The sequence below is a fragment of the Callorhinchus milii genome, unplaced genomic scaffold (genome assembly GCF_018977255.1).
Source record: "Callorhinchus milii isolate IMCB2004 unplaced genomic scaffold, IMCB_Cmil_1.0 Scaffold139, whole genome shotgun sequence".
NCBI lineage: Eukaryota > Metazoa > Chordata > Chondrichthyes > Chimaeriformes > Callorhinchidae > Callorhinchus > Callorhinchus milii.
The window spans coordinates 38,821-63,857 of record NW_024704880.1 but is presented as its reverse complement, the minus strand read 5'-3'; the positions used below and the strand labels follow the sequence as shown (position 1 = coordinate 63,857).

The following is a 25,037-nucleotide window of genomic DNA, read 5'->3' as shown; positions in this document are numbered from 1 at the left end:
TCCCCTCAGAGCTACCTGATCACTGTAACCAACAGCAGCAGCAAACTGCATTCCTTTAATGCCTTTAACATCAGGAGGACGTCTCAAATGGTTTAAATGCAAAGCATGACTTATTGTAAGCTTCAGTCAGTCTGTGTCATCAGACTGACTGAAGCTTACAATAAGTCACGCTGTGAATGAATGATGACACAACCCACGCACAGCATACTTCAAAATCAACTTACATGCTTTGCATTTAAACCATTCGAGACGTCCTCCTGACGTGAAAGGCATTAAAGGAATGCAATTTGCTGCTGTTGTTGGTTACAGTTTTTAAAAACATAGAAATCAAATTCATTCAGTCCACCATATCCCTCTCCTAGCTCCCCCCTTCCTTATCCTGTCTACTTGATCTTTCCTCTGCACAAGGAGTTGTCTAATTCTCTTTTAAATGCTCTTAAGTAATTAGCTTCAACCAACAGTTGTAGTCAGGATCTGAAACGCCCACGCATGCACACACTCCAAAATTATTCGCCCACAAATATACAGTCAATTCACTTTACAGTGTGTTCTGTGAAGCGCTTTGGGACGTCCTCCCGACGTGAAAAGCGCTATATCAAATGCAAGGATTATTATTATTATACAAAATTATACAAGACACACACACACACACTTGATTCACACTGCACACATCAGAATATCCCAAAAAACAGGCTGACAGTGGCCCTCCCAACCTTCCTCTTTCAGAAAGGAAACAAAAACAATGTTTTTATAGCAGCTTATCACGTCCAAATGTCTTGAAGCATTTCATTCTAATTCCCATTTCGTGGAGCGACTGTGTTTGGAGGCAAAGGAGGTGTCTAATTGTACCGGCAAGGTTAAAGCAAACAACTGGCACCTCCCTACCTCTCTGACTTGCTTTCTCCCCACTCCACTACCCACTGCCTCCGACCTTCTGCTTGTCCCTCGTCCCCTCCGTTGCACCATTGGCGGTCCCACTTTCAGCCTCTTCGCCCCGAAGCTTTTGAACTCTCTCCCCCAATCCTTCCACCTTGCCTCCTTCTTCCTCTCTTTTAGATCACGTCTGAAGACCTTCCTCTTCGACAGAACGTACCTGAACAACGATGTCATAGTGTGCCCCACCTGTGTTATTTATATCAATTCACTTAGCCGCGAGACTGTGAGTCAACCTGGCTCACGTAGTTTTACTCTCGACTCTTGAGTCAAACATTCATGGGTTCAAACCCTACTTCGGGACTTTGAACTCAAATATAATTGCTCATTCACTTCATGACTCTTTGTTGAGATAGTGCTGAGCACAAATGAATTAACACTTTAAGGGTGCATCCTGTGAAGCATTTGAATAATAATGCCTTGCATTGCCCGTAAGGAATTCCACAGGGAGTCCCTCAAGGGAATTGTAAGGTTTTATCATTACTGAAAAACCTGAGAGCGGAAAGATCCCAGTGGAACCCCGCAGCGAAGCTCACCTCACAAGCGAGAGATTCCCGGCGAAACCTTGAGTAAGTTTCCTTACTCCTTACTCCACACACATGCCTTTATTTACCTAGCAGTAAGTAGGAACTTGGTTGTTAGTCCATTAGTGGAGCGCTTTCCAGGGGTAATAATTGCTGCAACCCCACAAAATATATAGTCAATCCACTTTACAGTATATTCTGTGAAGCGCTTTGAGACATCTCAATAATGCGATAAGGAACTATATCAAATGCAAGGGTTAGTGTTATTACTATAAGAGCAGAGCGAAGCCACGCATTGAAAACCCGAGATGTTAAAGAAGAAAATCTAGTTTGGGAGAAAGAGTGAGTCAAGCAAGGAGCAGGTGGGAGTCTGTTGATGGGGAGTGGCTGTAAGGCAGGAAAAATGACACCAGGTTTCAGACGCTCAATAGATGTTTAGTTTCTCCCAGCACTTTGTGTTCTTATTTCACCCATTTATTTCCATCTCATCTCTTACTCGCCTTTTCACTATTTCTCCAAAATAACCCCGGTGGTAATTATGGCTCCGTCCAGACTTGTCTCAGTCGCACATGCTCTTAAAAACTTAAGGAAAATGAGAAACAAGAGAGCAAAAGTACAGTGACTGCCTGGACATCAATGATAACAATCCATGTATTTGATACAGTGCCTTATCACGTCACTGTGACGTCTTTTCACAGGATATGACTGTGTAAGTGGAATGACTATTTTATAGGCAAACCTGGCAGTCAATTGCGCACAACAGTGCCCCACAAACAACAGCGGATTGAATGACCAATTTATTATTATTTCGATAGGATTATTACCCCCGGAAAGCAAACCGCCAATTGACTAGCAACCGGGTCTCTACTTACTGCGACGCAAAGAAAGTCACGTGGGTGTGGAATAAGGAAACTTGCCTAAGGTCTCGTCCTTTAGAAATGGCATTGGTTGCTATTATTTCCCTAAAGTGCAAAATAAGTCGGCCAAGTGGAGCTGTAACTTGTTCAGGCAGGAAAAATTACACCAGGGTCAGATGCTCAATAGATGTTTCGTTTCTTCCAGCTCTTTGTGCTTTTATTTCCCTTAGTCAGCTTCAATCTCATCTATTAATCGCCTTTCCATCATTTCTCCAAAATAGCTAATGGTAATTATGGCTCCACCCAGATTTTGTCTCAGTCGCAGATGCTCTTTAAAAACTTTCCCTCGCTCTTCTAGTCTCTCGTCTTCCTATAAGTTATTAGGACTAATTCTGGTCGTGGCCGCTGACCGTTGTATCTGTGTTGCATTTTAAGTAAATTGCGATCACACAGGTGTCCGGGGCAGGCCGAGACATACTGCATTGTAGGCAAATTGCGATCACGCAGGTGTCCGGGGCAGGCCGAGACAGGCTGCATTGTCGACAAATATCATCTGCACTGGTGCTTTTTAAATGTAAGCCTAAAGCAACCAGTCGAGAGGGGTTAGGAGAAGGAGAAAGGTAAAGGGAGAAAGACGGAAAGAGGAGAGAGACAGTGAGAGAAAAATAAGAGCATAAATCATACGGGTAAAAGCACAGCAAGATACAACAACAATTTGCATCATTTACGCAGCGCCCTTTATATGCGGGGTAGCGTCCCGGAGCACTTCACGGTTGTGGAGTCTTCACAAGGGGAGGTGCAAGATACGTGCCTTAGTGCACGTTCCCCACCCCACTGCCGCATGCCCAAACACTTGAAATAACTGATCCCCGATGATCCTACATCAGTATTTTAAACAGATTACCAGCTACTCTGCTTGCAAATGTCAACCAAAGCAAACCTTGCCATTAATCCCACCCGGTTAGTCATAATCTGAAGTGGAGCTTGGAACCGCAGTCCTTTGGCTCAGTAGTTAAGAGTGCTCGCCTCGCAACCCACCGGGCGGGTGGGGGTGAAACCTTCGGCAAGTTTTCAGGACTTGTGGAGTCCTGTAGCTCAGTGGTTAGAGCACTCGCTTTGTAAGCGAGAGACCTGAGTTCAATTCCAGACAGGGCGAAACCTTGGGCAAGTTTCCTTACTCCACACAGAGCCCTAATAATAATCCCTTCAAAAAACAAAACAATAATAAATTGGTCATTTTCAATCTACGACTGTTTGTGGGACATTGCTGTGCGCAATTGGCTGCCGCGTTCGCCCACAAATATACAGTCAATTCACTTTACAGTGTGTTCTGTGAAGCGCTTTGGGACGTCCTCCCGACGTGAAAAGCGCTATATCAAATGCAAGGATTATTATTATTATTATTATTATTATTACTCCACACACACACATCTCTGTTTACCCATCAGTAAGTAGGAACCCGCTTGTTATTCGATTGGTGGGTCGCTTTTCCGGGGGCTAATAACCCTCCAAAAACACAAATAATAATGATTTGGTCACACAATCCACAACTGCTTGTGGGACACTGTTGTGCACAATTGGCTGCTGCATTTCGCCCACAAAATACACAGTGAATTCACCTCACAGTATGTGTGGAGTGCTTTGAGAATGCAAGGATTCTTATTATTATTACTACAAGTTTCACATTGCCTCCTGTATGTGCGTTACAAGCTAGAATTCCCTGCGTTTGTATTACTAGGTCAGGCTTACAGAGCTTTATCTAACTGATTCAGTTAAAGAACAGAATGTTCATTTGCGTTATGTACAGCAAAGTTCCCGAGTTGCTTACTTTTAGATCAATTGCAGGGCTCCCCGTTCACATCGCTCCCTCTCTCTTTCCCTACTACACAAACCCTTTGGAGACTAGGGTTCAAGCACAAAGCCAAGGGCAACGCTCACATAGTTTAGACGATTCAATCAGTTCCTGCCTGGATGTAATGATAATAATAATAATAATAATAATCCTTGCATTCGATACAGTGCCTTATCATGTTATTGAGACATCTCAAAGCACTTCGCAGAATGTATTTTAAAATGAATTGACTATATATTTTGTAGCCAAAACGCGGCAGCCAATTGCGCACAGCAGTGTCCCACAATTACTCGTGGATTGAGTGACATAATTATTATATTATTTTCACAAACACACACTCACTCACACACTCTCTCTCTCTCACTCACAAAGCCCAACAGAGCAGAAGGTTGCATTCCTTCCCCCACAAAGTACAGAAAGCGCACGTAAACAAAAAGCCTGGTATAGTTGGGTACAATTAATGTCAGGGAATTTTTTTGCGACTAAGTTGTTCCAGCAGTTACCCCACCACCTCGGAAAGCAGATGTTTAGCGCTCGAACAGGTGGGTTCCATGACCTTTAGCAGTGTATCTGAGCTCTGAAACTCCATCTGTAGGTGTGAGTGAGAGAGTAAAACACGAGCCATCCTCCTCTCTCCTTCCCTCCCTCGCTCAGCATCCAACCCCTCCTTTGTGAAGTGCTCTAGACGACGTAAGGGACTCAGTACAAATGTATGTCAATCCCAAGATATAATAATAATAACCCTTACATTTGGTACAACAACAAGACATTACATTTACACGGTGCCTTTCACATCAGGAAGACGTCCTAAGGCGCTGACAGTCAGGAATCCATACCTGAGCTGGAAGTTGGGAACAGGAGGGATGGAGGGCAGGGGAGATAGTGGTGGGAGGGTGACCGAGGCGCGGTAAAAGAGGAGGGTCTTGAGACGGGTTTTGAATGACGCAAGCGAGGGAGCGAGGCGGAAGGACTGTGGGATGGAGTTCCAGAGGGTGGGGGTAGAAAGCCTGAAAGCCCGCACGCCAATGGTGGGCGAGCGAGGTGGGGGAAAGTACGGTGCCTTTTCACAGCAGGAGAAACCGCTTTAGTGTAAAATGCGGTGACTGTTTTGTGGATGAAACGTACCTCTTTAAAGAGATAATTCTTTGACTTTTGGTCAGCTTTCCCCTCTCCTACCCGCTTGGGTACCAAGCGCCAGGATTAATAAGTGATCTCGATGTTTAAGGCACTATGTAAATCTAAATGTAGTGTAAGTCACTGTTTCTTTGTTGTAGGTGGTATTCCGAGTCCTGCAGTGTGCAGACGAGAGAACCCGGGTTTGATTCCAGACAGGACAAAACCTTAGGCAATCGACTAACAACTGGGTTCCTACTTTTTGCTAAGGTAAACAGAGGTGTGTGAAATAAGGAATCTTGCCTAAGGTTTCGCCCTGACCTGTCTGGCTCGTTTGCGAGACGAGCGCTCTAACCATTAATAATAATAATATTCCTTGCATTTGATATAGCGCTTTTCACGTCTTCTCGACGTCCCAAAGCGCTTCACAGAACACACTGTAAAGTGAATTGACTGTATATATTTGTGGGCGAACGCGGCAGCCAATTGCGCACAGCAATGTCCCACAAACAATCGTAGATTGAAAATGACCAATTTATTATTGTTTGTGGTTTTGGAGGATTATTATTAGGCTCTGTGTGGAGTAAGGAAACTTGCCCAAGGTTTCACCCTCTGCCTGGAATTGAACTCAGGTCTCTCACTTGCAAAGCGAGTGCTCTAACCACTGAGCTACAGGACTCAATGTCTGAGGCTGACAGAGAGGGGCTGTAAAACGTGAAGCCACGCGGTTACTGACAGCCTGAATGAGGTCTCATTTCCTCTCCTGCCAACAGTAGCAAAGTCAGCTGACGAGCCACAGGCCACTGAAAGCCATCACATCAACAGCTCGCGCACAAATAGTGCTGACACGTATGGAAACTTCCCAAACAAAGAGCCTACGGATTGAACAGCAGTGGCTGGGACCTCATAAACCAACAGGACTTCTAACAGCTTAGGAACAAGTTCAGACACCCATTTAAATCACAATAATTCTTACATTTGGTTGTATGTCAGACCGGCACCGTTGTAGCACTCTCTCTCGCCTCAGAATCAAGACGTTATCGGTTCATGCCCTCACGGAGGGGCTTCGAATCATATCGTCTGAGCTAATGCTCCAATGCAGTGCTGGGGTGGGTTGTTGCGTTGCCGGAGGTGCCATTCTTCGGATGAGACGTTAAACCGAGGTGTCAGGTGGATATTAAAGATCCTGCGGCTCTATTCGAAAAGGGAGTTTCTCTCTATCCCGGTATCCTGACCGACAATCCCTCAAATAATATCGGTTACTGACTCCACGACTGTTTATGGGACACTGCTGTGCGCAAACTGGCTGTCATATTTCGCCCACAAATCCAGTCAATCTACTTCATAGCAAATGCTGTGAAGCGCTTTGAGATGTCTCAACGACATGATATATACCAAATGTATATATCAAATGCAAGGATTAGAATAGTGCCTTTCACATTAGTAGAATGTCTCAAAGAGCTTCACACGATACAAGGTAAAGTGGAGTGACTGTATTTTGCCGGTGAAACAAATAACAGAAGTAAAAAGCGCTCCGAGAATAAGCTACCGTGAGCCAAAATGAGGGAATTCACCTGCAGAATCCCCATCAGAGTATTTTCAATCCACGCCCAAAAGCTTGCATTCCCGCAACACGCCCGTGTCAAAGCGTTTCGAAAGGATATATACCTTTGCATTTGATATAGAGCCTTATCACGTGGTTTGGATAACAGACTGCAACTTACAGGAAATACACAGCACCAGAAAATAATAATTATCCCATCCTCGCGGTATCTCAAAGCACTTCACAGAATATACTATACCAAAGTGAATTGATTGTGAATTGTGTAGGCGAACCATCACCAACAACAACTTGCATTTACACAGCGCCCCTCGCGCAGGGTAGCCTCCTAGAGAGCTTGACAGTGGCCGAGAGTGTGACAAATAGGGGGGGAGCGTAGTGGCTGAAAGCGCGGCCACCGCTGGTGCAACGGAGGGGACGAGGGACAAGCAGGAGGCCAGAGCCAGCCAACAAACAGCAACTCGTTAAAAAAAGCCCAGTCGCACACAAATCATAACAAATTAAATATGTATGTGCGAGTAGAGGTGTGTGTGTGTGTGTGTGTGTGAGAGTAGTGTGTTTGTGCATGCAAGAGAGGGATGTGCATGTGTGTGTGAGAGAGAAGAGGGATATGTGTGTAAGAGAGGGAGTAGAGATCTGTGCGCATGAGGGTGATAGAGAGAGTAGAGATGGGCACCTATCTGTGTGTGCACGTGTGTGTGTGTGTGTGTGAGAGAGAGAGAGAGAGAGAGAGAGAGAGAGAGGTGTGTGTGCACGAAAGAGTGAGTAAGTAGAGATATGCGCGTGCTTATATTAACCGTGTCCAGATTCTGATTTCTGATTCAAGCAACAAACCTCTGAGAGAAACAGCAGAATAACTCCCACCAGGGCCTCGTCTCTCCCACCCCTTTTGGATCACGGCTGAAGACCTTTCTTTTCTCCCGTGACTTACAGTCACCTCACCTCCTCCCTGCCCCCCCGGCTCGGCGTAGGGCTCCGCCGCTATTGTTGTTGTTATTGTGCATCAAAGAGGGTTATTAATAACTGAGAGCTTCTGGCCCACACCCACAAAGGGCCCGGGTGCAGACGAGCACAAAGACAGACTCGATGCACGGCACGTTAACGCTGAGGCATTCCATTCCATACACAAAGCAGCCAGCCAGCCAGCAGCGTGAATCGCTGCCATTTATCCCCAGCCAGCTTTTTCCACAACAGATCATTTGCTTATCTCCCTGCAGACGTTACCGTTGAAGAGTTAACTGAAGCATTTCACTCTCCCCCCCCACGTTCCCCCCCCCCACCCACCCCCACCACCACGAGAAGCATTGGCTTCACTGCTGAGACCCGCAGCTCCACAAGCAGATAAACAGCTCACCTTCACGACAGCTTCCGAATCGCACGGAGCCCCCGTTAATGAGCCGCCACGTCCTTTCAGCATGGGCACGGGCTGCTTTGCTCTCAAGCCAAGCAGCCTTGGGCTGTCCCCATTCGCCAGAACCAGACCCGAAGCGTTCACAGAGCACACACTCTTCTCCCCTCCTCTCCCCTCCCTCAACGTTAGATTATCTGCAAACCCTCTCTCGGCTACTCCTCCGTACCATAAAAGGCACAGTGATGTCATCTGGTTTCCAAGGGACCAGCTGCCTTCTCACACACCAGAAATTTTTCCATTACACGCCACCGATGTGTGGTTTCTGCGACACAAGCAAAGAATAAAGGACAGCTCGGCTCAGAGAGAGAGAGAGAGAGAGAAAATCAGTCACTCCACAAGCCACTAGCAGCCCCACGTGAGAGAAAGGCAGGAATAAATAATAATAATCCTCGCATTTGATACACCGCCTTATCATGCAATTGAGACGTTTCAAAGCGTTGCTCAGAATGTACTGCAAAGTAAATTGACTGTGTGATTTGTGGGTGAAATCCTGCAGCCAATTGTGCACAGCAGTGTCCCACAAACAGTCGTAGATTTGAGTGACCATATTATTATCATTTCTCGAGGGATTATCACACATTGGTGGCGATTCGTCAATCGAGTAACAACCGGATTCCTACTTACTGCTAGGTAAACAGAGACGTACGGAGTGTGGAAACTTGGCTATGGTTTCGGCCCGTCCGGGAATCAAACCCGGGTCCGCTCGCTTGCGAGCCGAGTGCTGTAACCACTATGTTATAGGACTCCACGGGACAATAATAACCCGCGCTGCACACCGTAGGCTGACAAACAACGGAAGAATTTGCCTGTCTGCTGGCGCCTTATCACAGCAAAACATCTTGAAGCACTTGACAGTAATTATTGCTAAATGCAGTGTCCGCACTTTTATGTAAACTCAGCACAGAGCAATGAACTGACCCAACAGCAGTCACAAGTCGAAAAGTTGAATGACCAATTTTATGGGGGGGGGGGGGGTGGGGAGCCTTGTCAATCTCAGTGCCGGGTTAGAAACATCCTTCTCTTTTCCAATCGCCTTTCAAGTTGTTAACCTTCACGGGATATGGGATAAATTATATGTGCAATTTTGTAGGCAAAAAATAATCATCCTTGGATTTGTTATCACACCTTCGAGACGTCTCATAGCGATTCACAGGATACACTGTGAAGTGTAGTGACTGTGTGTTTTGTGGGCAAAATACAGCAGCCAATTGCACACAGCAGTGTCTCACACGCAGCCGTTGATTGAGTGACCAAATTATTATTTTTTTTGAAGGGATTATTACCCCCAGAAAACAATTTGTCAATCGACTCTACAAATTGTGTAGAGCAAATGCCTTACAAACAGCCACACAGTGAATGGCTAATTTTATTTCAATGTCATCAATGTTTTGATGCAACAAAGAGCTATAAAAATACGAGTTTTCTTTATTCTTTCAGGCAAGTTTCAGGCAGAAGTAGATGGTCAGCTTGTGTCAATACCCATCCAATTTTCCAAACATTTCTTCCCACACATCTAATAACCCTGACTCCGTTTCATTTCCAGGAATTTGTTCAGTTCTCTTTTAAAACTCTTTTGTAGTTATTCCTGATGTGAAAAGCGCTATACAAATGTAATTTACTGTTGAGTGCAATATGACTGTCACTAAGCCTCACACCCTCCCTCCCCTGCCTCCCTTTCCCCACAGAGGATATAGTTCAAAATTCCTGGCCCTCGCCTTCAAATCCCTCTATGGCCTTGCTCCTCACTACCTCTTTGACCTGCTATCTCCACATAGACTTGCCTGCTCAACGGACTCCTGCCTGCTCCGTGTCCTCTTCAGACTCGCTCACACAGCTCTCTCAATCCACAACAGTTTGTGGGACACTGTTGTGTGCAAATGGCCGCTGCGTTTCCCTCACAAGATACACGGTCTCTCAACTTTACAGTATATCCTGCGAAGTGCTTTGAGACGTCTCAACAAAGTGATAAGTCACATCAAATGCAAGGATTATTATTATAGTGTACACTACCCCGCAAAGCACTTCAAAAGATTGCTTTGCTACAGTGCGCACACACCTCACATAAGCTAGCCAGTCCTGAGATAAGAGTACATTTGTGACACACGACAGAAGCTGCCAACGTAGGTAGGAGCATTGGGTTCACATTGCAGCACTGTGTAAAGACTGCTTTAACTGACTAAGCCCATCTTTTATGTCTGGCAAGGTCACTGAGCCCATTTAACCAACGTAAAACCAATGGATTCACTCGCAAAACTACCAGTTACAGGCTGGCACTCAAACACTCAAAACACGCAGAACTATGAGAGGAGGCATTTTAGAATTCTCTCGTTATTTCTCACAGCGTGTTACGGACTTTCACATCGGGAGGATGTCTCAAAGGATCTATTGTAAAATGCAGTGATTGTGTTTTTGTAGGCAAAAGTGGCAGCTAATTTGCACACAGGAATGTACCATAAATAGCCATGGAGCGAATGAGCAATTTTATCTGGGGTATTGTCAGCCAGGACACTGGGACAGAGAAACTGCCTTGATCACAATAATAATTCTTGAAGTGGATATGTGGATAAGTGTGAGGTGATACACTTAGGTAGGAAAAATGATAGGAGGCAAAATAGACTTGGTAGCTCAATCTTAAGGGGGGTGAACGTACAGAGAGATCTGGGTGTTCAAGTAAGCGAATCATTAAAGATAGCGGGGCAGGTAGATAGAGCAGTAAAAAAGGCATTTGGTGTACTGAGCTTTATTAGTAGGGGCACAGAGTATAAGAGTAGGGAGGTTAATCTGTACAAAACACTGGTTAGGCCTCAGCTGGAGTACTGCGTCCAGTTCTGGGCACCTTACCTCAGGAAGGACATTAAGGCACTGGAAAGGGTGCAGAGGAGAGAATGATACCAGGAATAGGGAACCTTAGCTATGAGGACAGTGGAGAAGTTAGGACTTTTCCCATTAGAGCAGAGAAGGTTACGCGGGGACCTGATAGAGGTCTTCAAGATCATGAAAGGTTTTGACAGGCGAGATAGGGAAAAGCTGTTTCCGCTGGTAGGTGGTCACAGTCTTAAGATATCTACCAAAAGAAGCAGAGAGGAGGTTAGAAGAATTTTTTTCACTCAGCGAGTTGTTGGAATTTGGAATGATCCGCCCGAAAGGGCAGTGAAGTCCGATTCGATAACAGCTTTTTAGAGAGAACTGGATAGGTATCTGGGGAAGACGGGTTTGCAGGGTTATGGGGAGAAAGCTGGTGATTGGGGTTAGTGAAAGTGACGCTCTGTCAAAGACCCGGCACAGACTCGATGGGCCGAATGGCCTCCTTCTGTGCCGTAACATTCTATGAATATAGTTCCCTAGCACATCAGAGACGCATAAAATGCTTTAGCATATTTTGCGGGTGAAACGTGGCAGCCAATTGCACACAGCAGTGTCCCACAAACAGTCATGGATTGAGTGACTATTATTTATTTTATTTATTTTTTGAAGGGATTATTACCACCGGAAAGTGATCCACCACTCGACTAACAACTGGGTCCATACTTCCTGTGCGTGTGGAGTAAGGAAATTTCCTTTCTCTTGCTAAATAGTAATGCAGGATGTTTAATGTCCACCCCAACAGGCAGATGGGCTTCTGTTAAATGTCTCATAGGAAACCACAGTGAGAATGGATGGATGACGAGGATTTTTCAATGGGGAGGGGGGTGGCGCGGGGAAGGAAATCCACATTACTCTACTTCAGAGGAGCTTTAAGTTTCACGTGTTACAATACATCCTGACTGTCACGAGAGTTGTGTCACCCAGAAAGAACAGTGGCACACATCAGAGGAGACGCAATGTTCAAACCAGTCCAGGAAACAACACAGGGAGATATCGCAATAACCTCTGCACAGTCACCATGTCTGGGGCCAAAGCCCGGAATACGTACTCTCTCCCTGGAGGGCTGCATCCTGCTTACCTAATCCCGGGTGTTGGGTGGGACACTGCTGTGCGTACTTGGCTGCCACATTTCGCCCACAAAATATACAAAATAGGCAATTCAATTCACAGTGTTTTTTTTGTGAAGCGCTTTGAGACGTCTTGACACTTAGGGTATTGGTGTACCAGCCAAAACGAGCAGGTACTCATGTCTGCACACTGACACATCAAAATCGTAAACAAAGCAGTTAAACTAGTTTAAGGGTTGGGGGGGGGGGGGAGATAAAGATAGAAGAGTCATCCATCCAGTTTCCGATAGTGGATACTACATTCCACAGTGAAGGATCATGTTCAGTGTGCATTGTCCCTGCGCTCTGTCAAGTCACAAAGGAACTGGGTGACTGGATGGGAAAAGGAAAAGAAAACTTCCGCGCACCCGCTTGAGTCAGACTATACAGACGCAGTCCTGTCCTGTCAGATAGAAGATAAGAGAGAGTGACTCAGGAAAGCAGTAGTAAAGAGGTACGTGCACAATCTGCTCTGATAGATACTGTACACAGGGGAGTGGGGTGCACAGTCAAAGAGGAAGTGCTTCAGTCATGATCCAAAAGAGGGGAAGGAGGAGATAGGGCATCTACTGGATTGAGGGAGAGTTCCAAAGGTTCAACGTATCGGCTGACAGTGGAGAATTTCTGACATTTAATAAATTGTGGCGTACAACATAGGAATTCATTACGCCAAAGGCGTGTGGCGTAAGGAAACTTGCTGAAAGTTTCACCTCAACAACAACATTTATAGAACACCTTTCATGTCGGGAGGACATCCCAAGGCTCTGGACATCGGGGGTCAGGACCCGAGTATGGGTGAGGGGTGGTGTAGGGGTGAGGGAAGGCAGAGAGGTGGGAGGGCGACTGAAGGCACGATCGAAGAGGAGGATCTTGAGGCCTGCCTTAAAGGAGGCGAGGAAGCGAGGCAAAGGGACCGTGGGATGGAGTTCCAGAGTGTGGGGGCAGAGAGGCTGAAGGTCCGGGCACCGATGGTAGGGCGGGTCGGGTGGGAGACATGGAGCAGCCGGAGCCCGATGAACGGAGGAACCGGGCGGGTTGGTAGGGAGTCAGTAGGTCAGAGAGGGAGGAGGGACAAGGCCAAGGATGGCCTTAAAGGTGAGGACGAGGATCTTGACTCGATCCTCTGAGGGATGGGGAGCCAGTGAAGTCGGGTGAGGGTGGGAGTGGTGGGATCACGGAGCCTGGTGAGTGAGAGTACACGAGCTGCAGAGTTTTGGATGATCTGCAGCTTGTGAAGGGAAGAGTTGGGAAGGCCGATGAGGAGAGAATTTCCACAATCGAGCCTTGATGTGACGAGTGCGTGGGTATAACTGGCCTCCTGCTTGTCCCTTGTCTCCTCTGCTCCAACATTGATGCCGCGTTTCACCCACAAAATACAGTCACTACACTTTACAGTGTGTTCTGTGAAGCGCTTTGGGACGTCCTCCCGACGTGAAAAGCGCTATATCAAATGCAAGGATTATTATTATTATTATTATTTACAGTATAGCCTGTGAAGTACTTTGAGATGTCTCAAAGACGTGATAAGACGCTGTGTCAAATGCAAGGATTATTATATTCATACATAATAACTGTCAGCTACTTTGACCAAAAACAACACTGCAAATGATGTGCAAACAACAAAATAAAGTCAGCCACAGGCAGTAAGTGCTGTGCGACAATAAAGTCAGTCACATCCTGTCTTTATGTAAGTTTGTGCAGTAAAGTAGGTCACGTAGAACAAGTTGCGTTCAAACAGGTACAGCACCAGGATTTGGGCTCGAACCGCACAGGTCTGTCTCCAGGTTGACAGAACCACTTCAACAACAGCAACTTGTACTTACATGGCACCCTTTACGCAAGATAGTGTCCCAGAGCGCTTGACAATGGCAGAGCCTGACCCCCGAGCCAGGGAACGAGGAAGGTGACCATAAGCACAAACAAAAAGAAAGTCTTTAGTTGGGATTCGAAAGTGAGAGGGGAGGGGACAAGCCAAAGGGATTGAGGGAGAGAGTGACAGAGTTTCGGGTCATCGTGACTGAAAGCAAAGCACTTCCACAACACTCCTTGCCGCAACATGCCATCTGTCACCCAAACGTAGGAACATAGGAATTGCTAAAAACGAAAAAAGACCAAGATCCATCTAGTTCGGCTTCCGCCATCCTGGTAGCCACATGCTACAATAATGGAGATGTTGACAGCAATTAAATCTGTGTGGATTAGTCTTCCAACGCGGTGGAAAGTTTTGGGAACCTTATATCCAAAGTTGCCTGGTTCTTCCAAGCATTCTAAACTTTCTACGCACACACACACACACATGACCTGGGTCAGGTCTCAAATCACATCGGTGAGACGTCTCAAAGCGCGTCACGGAACAAACTGTAAAGTGGAGTGTCTGTGTACTTTTGTGCACAGCAGTGTCCCACAAACAGTTGTGGATTGAATGACCAGATTTCTTTTTGAAGGGATTATTACCGCCCGGAAAGCGATCCGCTAATCGACTAACAACTGAGCTCCTAGGTAAACAGATGCGTGTGGGGTAAGTAAGTAAACTTGCTCAATGTTTCGCTCTGCCCGGGAAACAAACTCAGGTCCTCTCTCTTGAGAAGCGAGTGCTCTAAACACTAAGATATTTGTTATTAGGAGGGAGATGCAAAGAAAGACAAAAGACAGTGACCAAAAGATCCACCACTGGAATGCCCCAGACCATCCCAAAGATGATTGACTGGCATGGAACATTTGTTATTGGCTGGTAAAGTTCTGTGGCTCAATGGAGGAAATTACACTAGCCATAGGATTCATTAAGTTTGGCTCAACAGTGACACTCTTGCCTCTGGTTCAGACAGGCAACTGATTTTAATGCTTGCATTGCATTTCATACAACACATTATCATGTCATTGAAATGCCTCAAAGCGCTTCACAGAAATTACTGAAAAAGTTGAGTGACTATTTTGTGGACAAAACGTGCCAGCCAATTTACCTACAGCAGTGACCCATAAACAGTCATGGAGTGAGTGACCAATTTTATTTGGGGGAATTGATGGCCAGAACACTGGGAGCAAGAGAGAGAGAGAGAGAGAGAAAAAGAGAAACTCCCTTCTCTTTTCGAACACTGCCTTTAAAGTTCACCTGAACAGGCAGACGAGACCTTGGGTTAACATCTCATCCGAAGGACGGCACCTCCAACAATGCAACACCTCTCCAGCACTGGATTGGAGTGTCAGCTTGAACTATTTTAGCCAGTTGAACTCCAGAAATAGCTGTTTTGACCAGTCATGGAAGCCCAAACTCCCCCACCCCCATCAGCCCTGACCAACACTTTATCTGTGTCTGTCCTGCGCTCTATGCCAACTCATCAGATCAGAAGATTTTTGATTCCAATGGGAAATGGGAAATCTGATTAGCTGACAGATTCTTTGGCCTATAGGTCTCACAGGCCCACAGAAGGGCTGTGCCACCATCATTAAATTGCCACTAAGCAACTTAAACAATTTAATTGTGAGCTGCCTATGACATAAGCCAACACTGGGACAATTGACTGAGATCCTCAGTTACATTACATTATAAGGTTCCCACGTAATGAGTATTCCAAAGCTGGGGGAGGGGGAAGATAATCGGAGGCCCTGTCAAAGAGGAAGGTCTTGAGAATTGCATGAATCCCACCTACATGCTGAAATACAGCAGAATGTTACAGTAGAATGTGCCCTATCTTTTCCCTTGAGGGATGCCCCCTCCTTACCTAATTCTTAGGCGCAGGATGGAAAGAGCAAAGGCTTGGGGGGAGCCCAGAGTGTGCGTTGGGGTAACTGCTGGAGTCTAACCAGCTAAAATCACGCACAGTTTGCCACTGATATTGCTGTCTGGCAAGCTTTCACGCTATTTGTCCTAACCAGTTAGTTAGGGCTTTGGCTTGCAGTGAGAATAATATAGCACTTCGGAAAGATGTCCCAAGGTACTACGTATTGCAGCCAAAATACGCACGTCGGGACAAGAAGCGGGGAAATATGTGGATGAGCAGGATATGGTGAGCTTGTTGACATGGCGGGAGATCTAAGAAGAGCAGCGTGTAAGGGTTTGAATATCTGGTGTGCTGGGCTCAGTCCGGGCTTGTCCAGACTGACAGATTGGTCACTAATTATTGACTTAAGTTACAAAAGATAACTCAACAGTGAATTTCTGCTAACTCAACCGTGCCTCAACATGTCATTCCCACTTAAGTCATCGTGGTGCCAATATTAAGGGCAGCATTTATTTGCACACACGCCTAATTCGCTGCTACTGATAACTCAACACTGAACACTTTCCCCTTGGAGCGAGACATACATCATCGAGATTCCTGAGCAGCTCACTTGTTGTCAGTGGGGGAGATGCAATCCACAATATACAGTTGGCATCCAGTTTAGCTGGTTAAGCGCCCGCACGCTCTCACTTTCCTTCCTCCCCCTCACCCCGGAGGGATACACCCCGACTAAATTTACTTCCAGTGGGTAGTAGGCACAGGACCCCAGAGTGTATGCTAGAGTTGAACCAGCTCTTACATTTAAAAAAATAATGAGACAATGGTGCCCAAGCGACAGTTAAGAGAGAATCTTAACACCCGGAGCCAGTGGCAAACTCACCCCCGAGGCATCCTCCAGGCTCAGGTGCTGCGGCTGGTGGGACTCGGCGTCGCTGCAGGGGCTGAAATCGTCCTCAGACTCGTCGAAGGATGAGGAGAGACCGGCCGAGGAGGAGACGGACGAGGAGTTGGAGAGCTTGCGGAGCAGCAGCGAGGATGCTGGGGAGCCGCCGAAGCCGCTGTCGGACGATGGTGATTCCTCCTCCTGCGGCTGCTCGCTGGGCAGGCCTCGCGGTCCGAGAAGCGACTCATCCTGAGTCACTATCAGCTGAGGGATGGGGGGCATGTGGTGCCTCAGTGTGATCACCGCCGTGCACCGCTTCGGCCGCTGGTCCTCCAAGCGGTGGTCCCCCAAACTCCGGGCCTCCAAGTGAGGGTCCGCCGAGCCCCGCTCCCCAAAGCCCCGATCTTCCAACGGGTCATTCTTTGATCCCTGGTCCTCCAATTGGTGGACCCCCGAGCCCCGGTCCTCCAAGCGGTGGACCAGCGAGCCCCGGCCCAAGCGAGGGTCTGCCGAGCCCCGGTCCTCCAACGGGTGGTCCCCTGAGCCTCGGTGGTCCAAGCAGTGGTCCTTTGATCCTTGGACCTCCAAACGGTGGACCCCCGAACCCCGTTCCACCAAAAGATGGTTCTTCGAGCCCCGGTCCTCCATACGGTGGTCTTCTAAGTCCCGGTCCTCCAAGCGGTGGTTTCTAAGCCCTGGTCCTCCAAACGGTTGACCTCTGATCCCCGGTCCTCCAACGGGTGGTCCTCCAACCCCCAGTCCTCCGAGCGCTGGTCCTCCAAGCGCAGCGCTCGCCGGCGCCCGCTCGCGTCGTCTCCCTCTCGGCCGCGCAGCAGGAGGCACAGCCCGCCGCCGTCTGTACTCCTCACCGAGCCGCGGAGCTCCGGGTAGGTCGAGCAGTCCCCCCCTCCCTCCTCCTCCTCCTCCTGCTGCTGCCGCTGCTGGTCCTCCTTGAGCCGCAGGTTGCCGGTCATGTCGCCCAGGCTCTGGCCTTCTCGGTCCGGCTCCTCGGCCGCCTGAGGGGTCGCGCTCTCCGGGCTCTTCATCAAACTCCCGCCGCGTGAGGCCTCCTTCTCCTCCGCCTCCTCCCGCGCACTCTCATCCCTCTCGAGGCAGCACAGAGTCTTCCAGAAGGGCCGCCGCCGCCTCAGTCGCCTCGGCCGTCTCCAACCGCCAACTGACGGCTCGCGCCCCGCCCTCCCGCCAACGGCTCGCGACTGGGCGTGTCCCATCACTCGGCCCCCGCCCACCGTACGTCCTGACCTCAGCGCGCAGTCCCGCCCCCCCGCCCGACGTCGACTGTCAATCAATCGAGCGAGCGCTTGGCTCCGCCCACACCCTGATGATAATAATCCACTGATCTGGTCAAAAAGAAGAAGAAAAAGTTGGGTTTTTATTTTATTTAATTTTTATTTCTCCTCCGGCGTCGTGGTGGTGGGTGGGGGGTGGGGTGGGGGGTGGGGGCGCGAGGCGGGGTACGCCAGCGCGAGGGCCACCCGGGGGTCCCCCCCCGGCGGGCGAGAGGGAGACCCCCAGGACACGGGTTGAGTCTTCGGGAGTTCCCCCCTTTCTCTGGAGGGGGAAACCTCTGTGTGACGTTGAAGCCAAAGTCAACCGAGAGAAGGAACTCTTTCTCTCGAGGCGGAGCGATCGGACGCTGTGAGTGAAGGGGCGGTGAGAGAGGGGGGGAAGGGGGAGGGGCGGAGAACCGCACCACCTTTGTGTGGCGAAACATTGTAGCGCTCCTCGTCACCGGGGCCTCGTCCCTCGTCTTTGTTCGGGGTTTTTAAATTGGCGTTTGGCGCCCGCGGACGCGCGCGAAACCCCGGCGGCGGGGCCGCGAGGCTGCCCACGGCTGCATTGCACCTCGTGCACCGAGCGGACTCTGCATCGGGGCCGCCTGTCCCGGTTTATTCGCCGGTTTCTTCTTTTTATTTTGGCGGCGGCGGCGGGGGAGGGGGCGGGGCCGGGCCCAGATGTGACGTCACCGATTACCGTGACGTCTGTGTCGACGACGCTGCGTTTAACCCTTTCCACCCCCCGAATACCGTGAGCAATTAAAGCTGTACACACACCCCCTCCTACACCCCCCACACACACACTGATCCCCCCCCACCCCCCACCAACACACTGATCCCCCCACACACACTGATCCCCCCACCCCCCACACCTACCCCCCACCACACTACCCCCCCCCCCCACACACACTGATCCCCCCACACACACACTGATCCCCCCCACACTGACCCCCACACACACCCACACACTGATACCCTCACACACACCCACTGATACACCCCCCCACACACACCCACCTACACTGATAACCCCCTCCCCACCACATTGATACACACCCCCCACACACACACTAATACACTCCTCCCACACTAATACACACCCCCCACACTGATACACCCCCTCCACACACACTGATACACCCCCCTCCCACCCACACCAATACACACTCGCACTCGCCTTGCAAGCAAGAGGAACCTTGGGCGAGTTTCCTTACCCCACCACACGCCTCTGTCGGAAGGAACCCGTTTGTTAAGTCGATTGGTTGGTGGATCGGAGAGCAGCGATTTGCAATGCGAGGAGAGAGCTCCAGCGGAGCAGCGCGAGCATCAGCACAGCCACGATGGGAAGAGAGAGAGAGAGAGAGAAAACAGGGAATGGGTTAGAGAGCTGTAAAATATCCCGCAGCTCATTTGTGGAGTCCTGTAGCTCAGTGGTTAGAGCACTCGCTTTGCAAGTGAGAGACCTGAGTGCAATTCCAGGCAGAGGGCGAAACCTCGGGCAAGTTTCCTTACTCCACACAGAGCCTAATAATAATCCTCCAAAACCAAAAACAATAATAAATTGGTCATTTTCAATCTACGACTGTTTGTGGGACATTGCTGTGCGCAATTGGCTGCGCGTTCGCCCACAAATATACAGTCAATTCACTTTACAGTGTGTTCTGTGAAGCGCTTTGGGTCGTCCTCCCGACGTGAAAAGCGCTATATCAAATGCAAGGATTATTATTATTATTATATATACATAGCGCCCTTCACGGTGCTATATAAATGATGGCGTCTCGGAGCACTTAACCAGGTGTATGTAGTTCATTAATTAATCATAAATAATTATATGATGTCGATTGGAATGAATTCGGAATTATCATTAACCGGTGCTGAATTATGGTCGTGGGACCAATAATGCGGAGGGGGGGGGGGGTTGGGTGGTGGTGGTGGGCGGGACATCGCCGCTTTAAGCCGCCGCTCGGGTCGCCATGGTGACGGGAAGCGAGCGGCGGGACACGTCCTCCCGGAGCCTGAGGCGCTGCCGGGGCCGAGGGAGGGGGGGAGCCGAGCCGAGCGGCGGGGTCGGTGGCAGCGGCTAGGCCGCGGCCTGCTGCAGCGAGAGCGGCTCGTGAGGCGGCCACGGAGCGGGAGAGAGAGAGAGAGAGAGGAGCGAAGAGACTCGGACTCGGTAAAAAAGCCGTCGGCCCTCAGGGCGGGAAGGACGGCGGAGTGTTGAGGCCGTTACTCGAGGCCCGGGGCCTGGGAGCAGCACAGGGAGCCTCCTCTCCCCCTCCCACCCGAGTCGCTTGACGGAAATAGCCGAGTCCTCTCCGGAAATCACCGAGCGCCTGAGACGTCCGACACAGCCGCTGAGCCGCCGAGCGGCGGGTTCGGAGCCGACGCCCTCTTCGCAAGAACGGCCGAGAGTCCCGCTTCGGGAAAACGGCTCAGGACGCCGAGCCCTCGCCGGAAACAGCCGAGCCCTCGCCGGAAACAGCCGAGCCCTCGCCGGAAACAGCCGAGCCCTCGCCGGAAACAGCCGAGCCCTCGCCGGAAACAGCCGAGCCCTCGCCGGAAACAGCCCAGGTCGCCGAGTGCTCTCTCCCCGAGCGTCCGACTGAAGCCTCCGAGTCCTCTGCCGGAGATTGCCGAAGCCGGCGGGAGTGGGGGGGGGGGTTGAGGAAGGCCTCGCTCTCTCCGGAAAGCCCCGAGCGCCTGACGGAAACTGCCGAGCGCCGTCGGCGGGCGGGAGCCGCCACAGACACCGAGGGGAAAGGGGGGGAAGGCGGAGCGTTAGCGCGCGGGAGGGAGGCGACCAGGACCACCAGGGGCCTCGCGGCCTGAGCCTCAGCCTCGGGGGCCCAGCCCCCCAAAAAGAAAGTCTTTAGTTGGGATTCGAAAGTGAGAGGGGAGGGGACAAGCCAAAGGGATTGAGGGAGAGAGTGACAGAGTTTCGGGTCATCGTGACTGAAAGCAAAGCACTTCCACAACACTCCTTGCCGCAACATGCCATCTGTCACCCAAACGTAGGAACATAGGAATTGCTAAAAACGAAAAAAGACCAAGATCCATCTAGTTCGGCTTCCGCCATCCTGGTAGCCACATGCTACAATAATGGAGATGTTGACAGCAATTAAATCTGTGTGGATTAGTCTTCCAACGCGGTGGAAAGTTTTGGGAACCTTATATCCAAAGTTGCCTGGTTCTTCCAAGCATTCTAAACTTTCTACGCACACACACACACACATGACCTGGGTCAGGTCTCAAATCACATCGGTGAGACGTCTCAAAGCGCGTCACGGAACAAACTGTAAAGTGGAGTGTCTGTGTACTTTTGTGCACAGCAGTGTCCCACAAACAGTTGTGGATTGAATGACCAGATTTCTTTTTGAAGGGATTATTACCGCCCGGAAAGCGATCCGCTAATCGACTAACAACTGAGCTCCTAGGTAAACAGATGCGTGTGGGGTAAGTAAGTAAACTTGCTCAATGTTTCGCTCTGCCGGGAAACAAACTCAGGTCCTCTCTCTTGAGAAGCGAGTGCTCTAAACACTAAGATATTTGTTATTAGGAGGGAGATGCAAAGAAAGACAAAAGACAGTGACCAAAAGATCCACCACTGGAATGCCCCAGACCATCCCAAAGATGATTGACTGGCATGGAACATTTGTTATTGGCTGGTAAAGTTCTGTGGCTCAATGGAGGAAATTACACTAGCCATAGGATTCATTAAGTTTGGCTCAACAGTGACACTCTTGCCTCTGGTTCAGACAGGCAACTGATTTTAATGCTTGCATTGCATTTCATACAACACATTATCATGTCATTGAAATGCCTCAAAGCGCTTCACAGAAATTACTGAAAAAGTTGAGTGACTATTTTGTGGACAAAACGTGCCAGCCAATTTACCTACAGCAGTGACCCATAAACAGTCATGGAGTGAGTGACCAATTTTATTTGGGGGAATTGATGGCCAGAACACTGGGAGCAAGAGAGAGAGAGAGAGAGAGAAAAAGAGAAACTCCCTTCTCTTTTCGAACACTGCCTTTAAAGTTCACCTGAACAGGCAGACAAGACCTCGGGTTAACATCTCATCCGAAGGACGGCACCTCCAACAATGCAACACCTCTCCAGCACTGGATTGGAGTGTCAGCTTGAACTATTTTAGCCAGTTGAACTCCAGAAATAGCTGTTTTGACCAGTCATGGAAGCCCAAACTCCCCCACCCCCATCAGCCCTGACCAACACTTTATCTGTGTCTGTCCTGCGCTCTATGCCAACTCATCAGATCAGAAGATTTTTGATTCCAATGGGAAATGGGAAATCTGATTAGCTGACAGATTCTTTGGCCTATAGGTCTCACAGGCCCACAGAAGGGCTGTGCCACCATCATTAAATTGCCACTAAGCAACTTAAACAATTTAATTGTGAGCTGCCTATGACATAAGCCAACACTGGGACAATTGACTGAGATCCTCAGTTACATTACATTATAAGGTTCCCACGTAATGAGTATTCCAAAGCTGGGGGAGGGGGAAGATAATCGGAGGCCCTGTCAAAGAGGAAGGTCTTGAGAATTGCATGAATCCCACCTACATGCTGAAATACAGCAGAATGTTACAGTAGAATGTGCCCTATCTTTTCCCTTGAGGGATGCCCCCTCCTTACCTAATTCTTAGGCGCAGGATGGAAAGAGCAAAGGCTTGGGGGAGCCCAGAGTGTGCGTTGGGGTAACTGCTGGAGTCTAACCAGCTAAAATCACGCACAGTTTGCCACTGATATTGCTGTCTGGCAAGCTTTCACGCTATTTGTCCAGCAAGGACCACCCTACCAGTTAGTTAGGGCTTTGGCTTGCAGTGAGAATAGTATAGCACTTCGGAAAGATGTCCCAAGGTACTACGTATTGCAGCCAAAATACGCACGTCGGGACAAGAAGCGGGGAAATATGTGGATGAGCAGGATATGGTGAGCTTGTTGACATGGCGGGAGATCTAAGAAGAGCAGCGTGTAAGGGTTTGAATATCTGGTGTGCTGGCTCAGTCCGGGCTTGTCCAGACTGACAGATTGGTCACTAATTATTGACTTAAGTTACAAAAGATAACTCAACAGTGAATTTCTGCTAACTCAACCGTGCCTCAACATGTCATTCCCACTTAAGTCATCGTGGTGCCAATATTAAGGGCAGCATTTATTTGCACACACGCCTAATTCGCTGCTACTGATAACTCAACACTGAACACTTTCCCCTTGGAGCGAGACATACATCATCGAGATTCCTGAGCAGCTCACTTGTTGTCAGTGGGGGAGATGCAATCCACAATATACAGTTGGCATCCAGTTTAGCTGGTTAAGCGCCCGCACGCTCTCACTTTCCTTCCTCCCCCTCACCCCGGAGGGATACACCCCGACTAAATTTACTTCCAGTGGGTAGTAGGCACAGGACCCCAGAGTGTATGCTAGAGTTGAACCAGCTCTTACATTTAAAAAAATAATGAGACAATGGTGCCCAAGCGACAGTTAAGAGAGAATCTTAACACCCGGAGCCAGTGGCAAACTCACCCCCGAGGCATCCTCCAGGCTCAGGTGCTGCGGCTGGTGGGACTCGGCGTCGCTGCAGGGGCTGAAATCGTCCTCAGACTCGTCGAAGGATGAGGAGAGACCGGCCGAGGAGGAGACGGACGAGGAGTTGGAGAGCTTGCGGAGCAGCAGCGAGGATGCTGGGGAGCCGCCGAAGCCGCTGTCGGACGATGGTGATTCCTCCTCCTGCGGCTGCTCGCTGGGCAGGCCTCGCGGTCCGAGAAGCGACTCATCCTGAGTCACTATCAGCTGAGGGATGGGGGGCATGTGGTGCCTCAGTGTGATCACCGCCGTGCACCGCTTCGGCCGCTGGTCCTCCAAGCGGTGGTCCCCCAAACTCCGGGCCTCCAAGTGAGGGTCCGCCGAGCCCCGCTCCCCAAAGCCCCGATCTTCCAACGGGTCATTCTTTGATCCCTGGTCCTCCAATTGGTGGACCCCCGAGCCCCGGTCCTCCAAGCGGTGGACCAGCGAGCCCCGGCCCAAGCGAGGGTCTGCCGAGCTCCGGTCCTCCAACGGGTGGTCCCCTGAGCCCCGGTGGTCCAAGCAGTGGTCCTTTGATCCTTGGACCTCCAAACGGTGGACCCCCGAACCCCGTTCCACCAAAAGATGGTTCTTCGAGCCCCGGTCCTCCATACGGTGGTCTTCTAAGTCCCGGTCCTCCAAGCGGTGGTTTCTAAGCCCTGGTCCTCCAAACGGTTGACCTCTGATCCCCGCACGTCCTCCAACGGTGGTCCTCCAACCCCCAGTCCTCCGAGCGCTGGTCCTCCAAGCGCAGCGCTCGCCGGCGCCCGCTCGCGTCGTCTCCCTCTCGGCCGCGCAGCAGGAGGCACAGCCCGCCGCCGTCTGTACTCCTCACCGAGCCGCGGAGCTCCGGGTAGGTCGAGCAGTCCCCCCCTCCCTCCTCCTCCTCCTCCTGCTGCTGCCGCTGCTGGTCCTCCTTGAGCCGCAGGTTGCCGGTCATGTCGCCCAGGCTCTGGCCTTCTCGGTCCGGCTCCTCGGCCGCCTGAGGGGTCGCGCTCTCCGGGCTCTTCATCAAACTCCCGCCGCGTGAGGCCTCCTTCTCCTCCGCCTCCTCCCGCGCACTCTCATCCCTCTCGAGGCAGCACAGAGTCTTCCAGAAGGGCCGCCGCCGCCTCAGTCGCCTCGGCCGTCTCCAACCGCCAACTGACGGCTCGCGCCCCGCCCTCCCGCCAACGGCTCGCGACTGGGCGTGTCCCATCACTCGGCCCCCGCCCACCGTCGTCCTGACCTCAGCGCGCAGTCCCGCCCCCCCGCCCGACGTCGACTGTCAATCAATCGAGCGAGCGCTTGGCTCCGCCCACACCCTGATGATAATAATCCACTGATCTGGTC

At 50.1% G+C, this 25,037-nt stretch overlaps 1 protein-coding gene across 1 annotated transcript in view; it reads right to left on the bottom strand.

Moving 5' to 3' along the window:
- LOC103190888 (inositol-trisphosphate 3-kinase C) overlaps positions 1 to 17,472 on the bottom strand; it is a 28,841-nt gene extending 11,369 nt beyond the window's left edge. The window contains exon 1 of the mRNA XM_042345880.1: positions 16,822 to 17,472. Within this exon, the coding sequence (XP_042201814.1) occupies positions 16,822 to 17,472 (651 nt within the window). The remainder of the gene's footprint in view (positions 1 to 16,821) is intronic.
- Between the last annotated feature and the right edge of the window lie 7,565 nt (positions 17,473 to 25,037).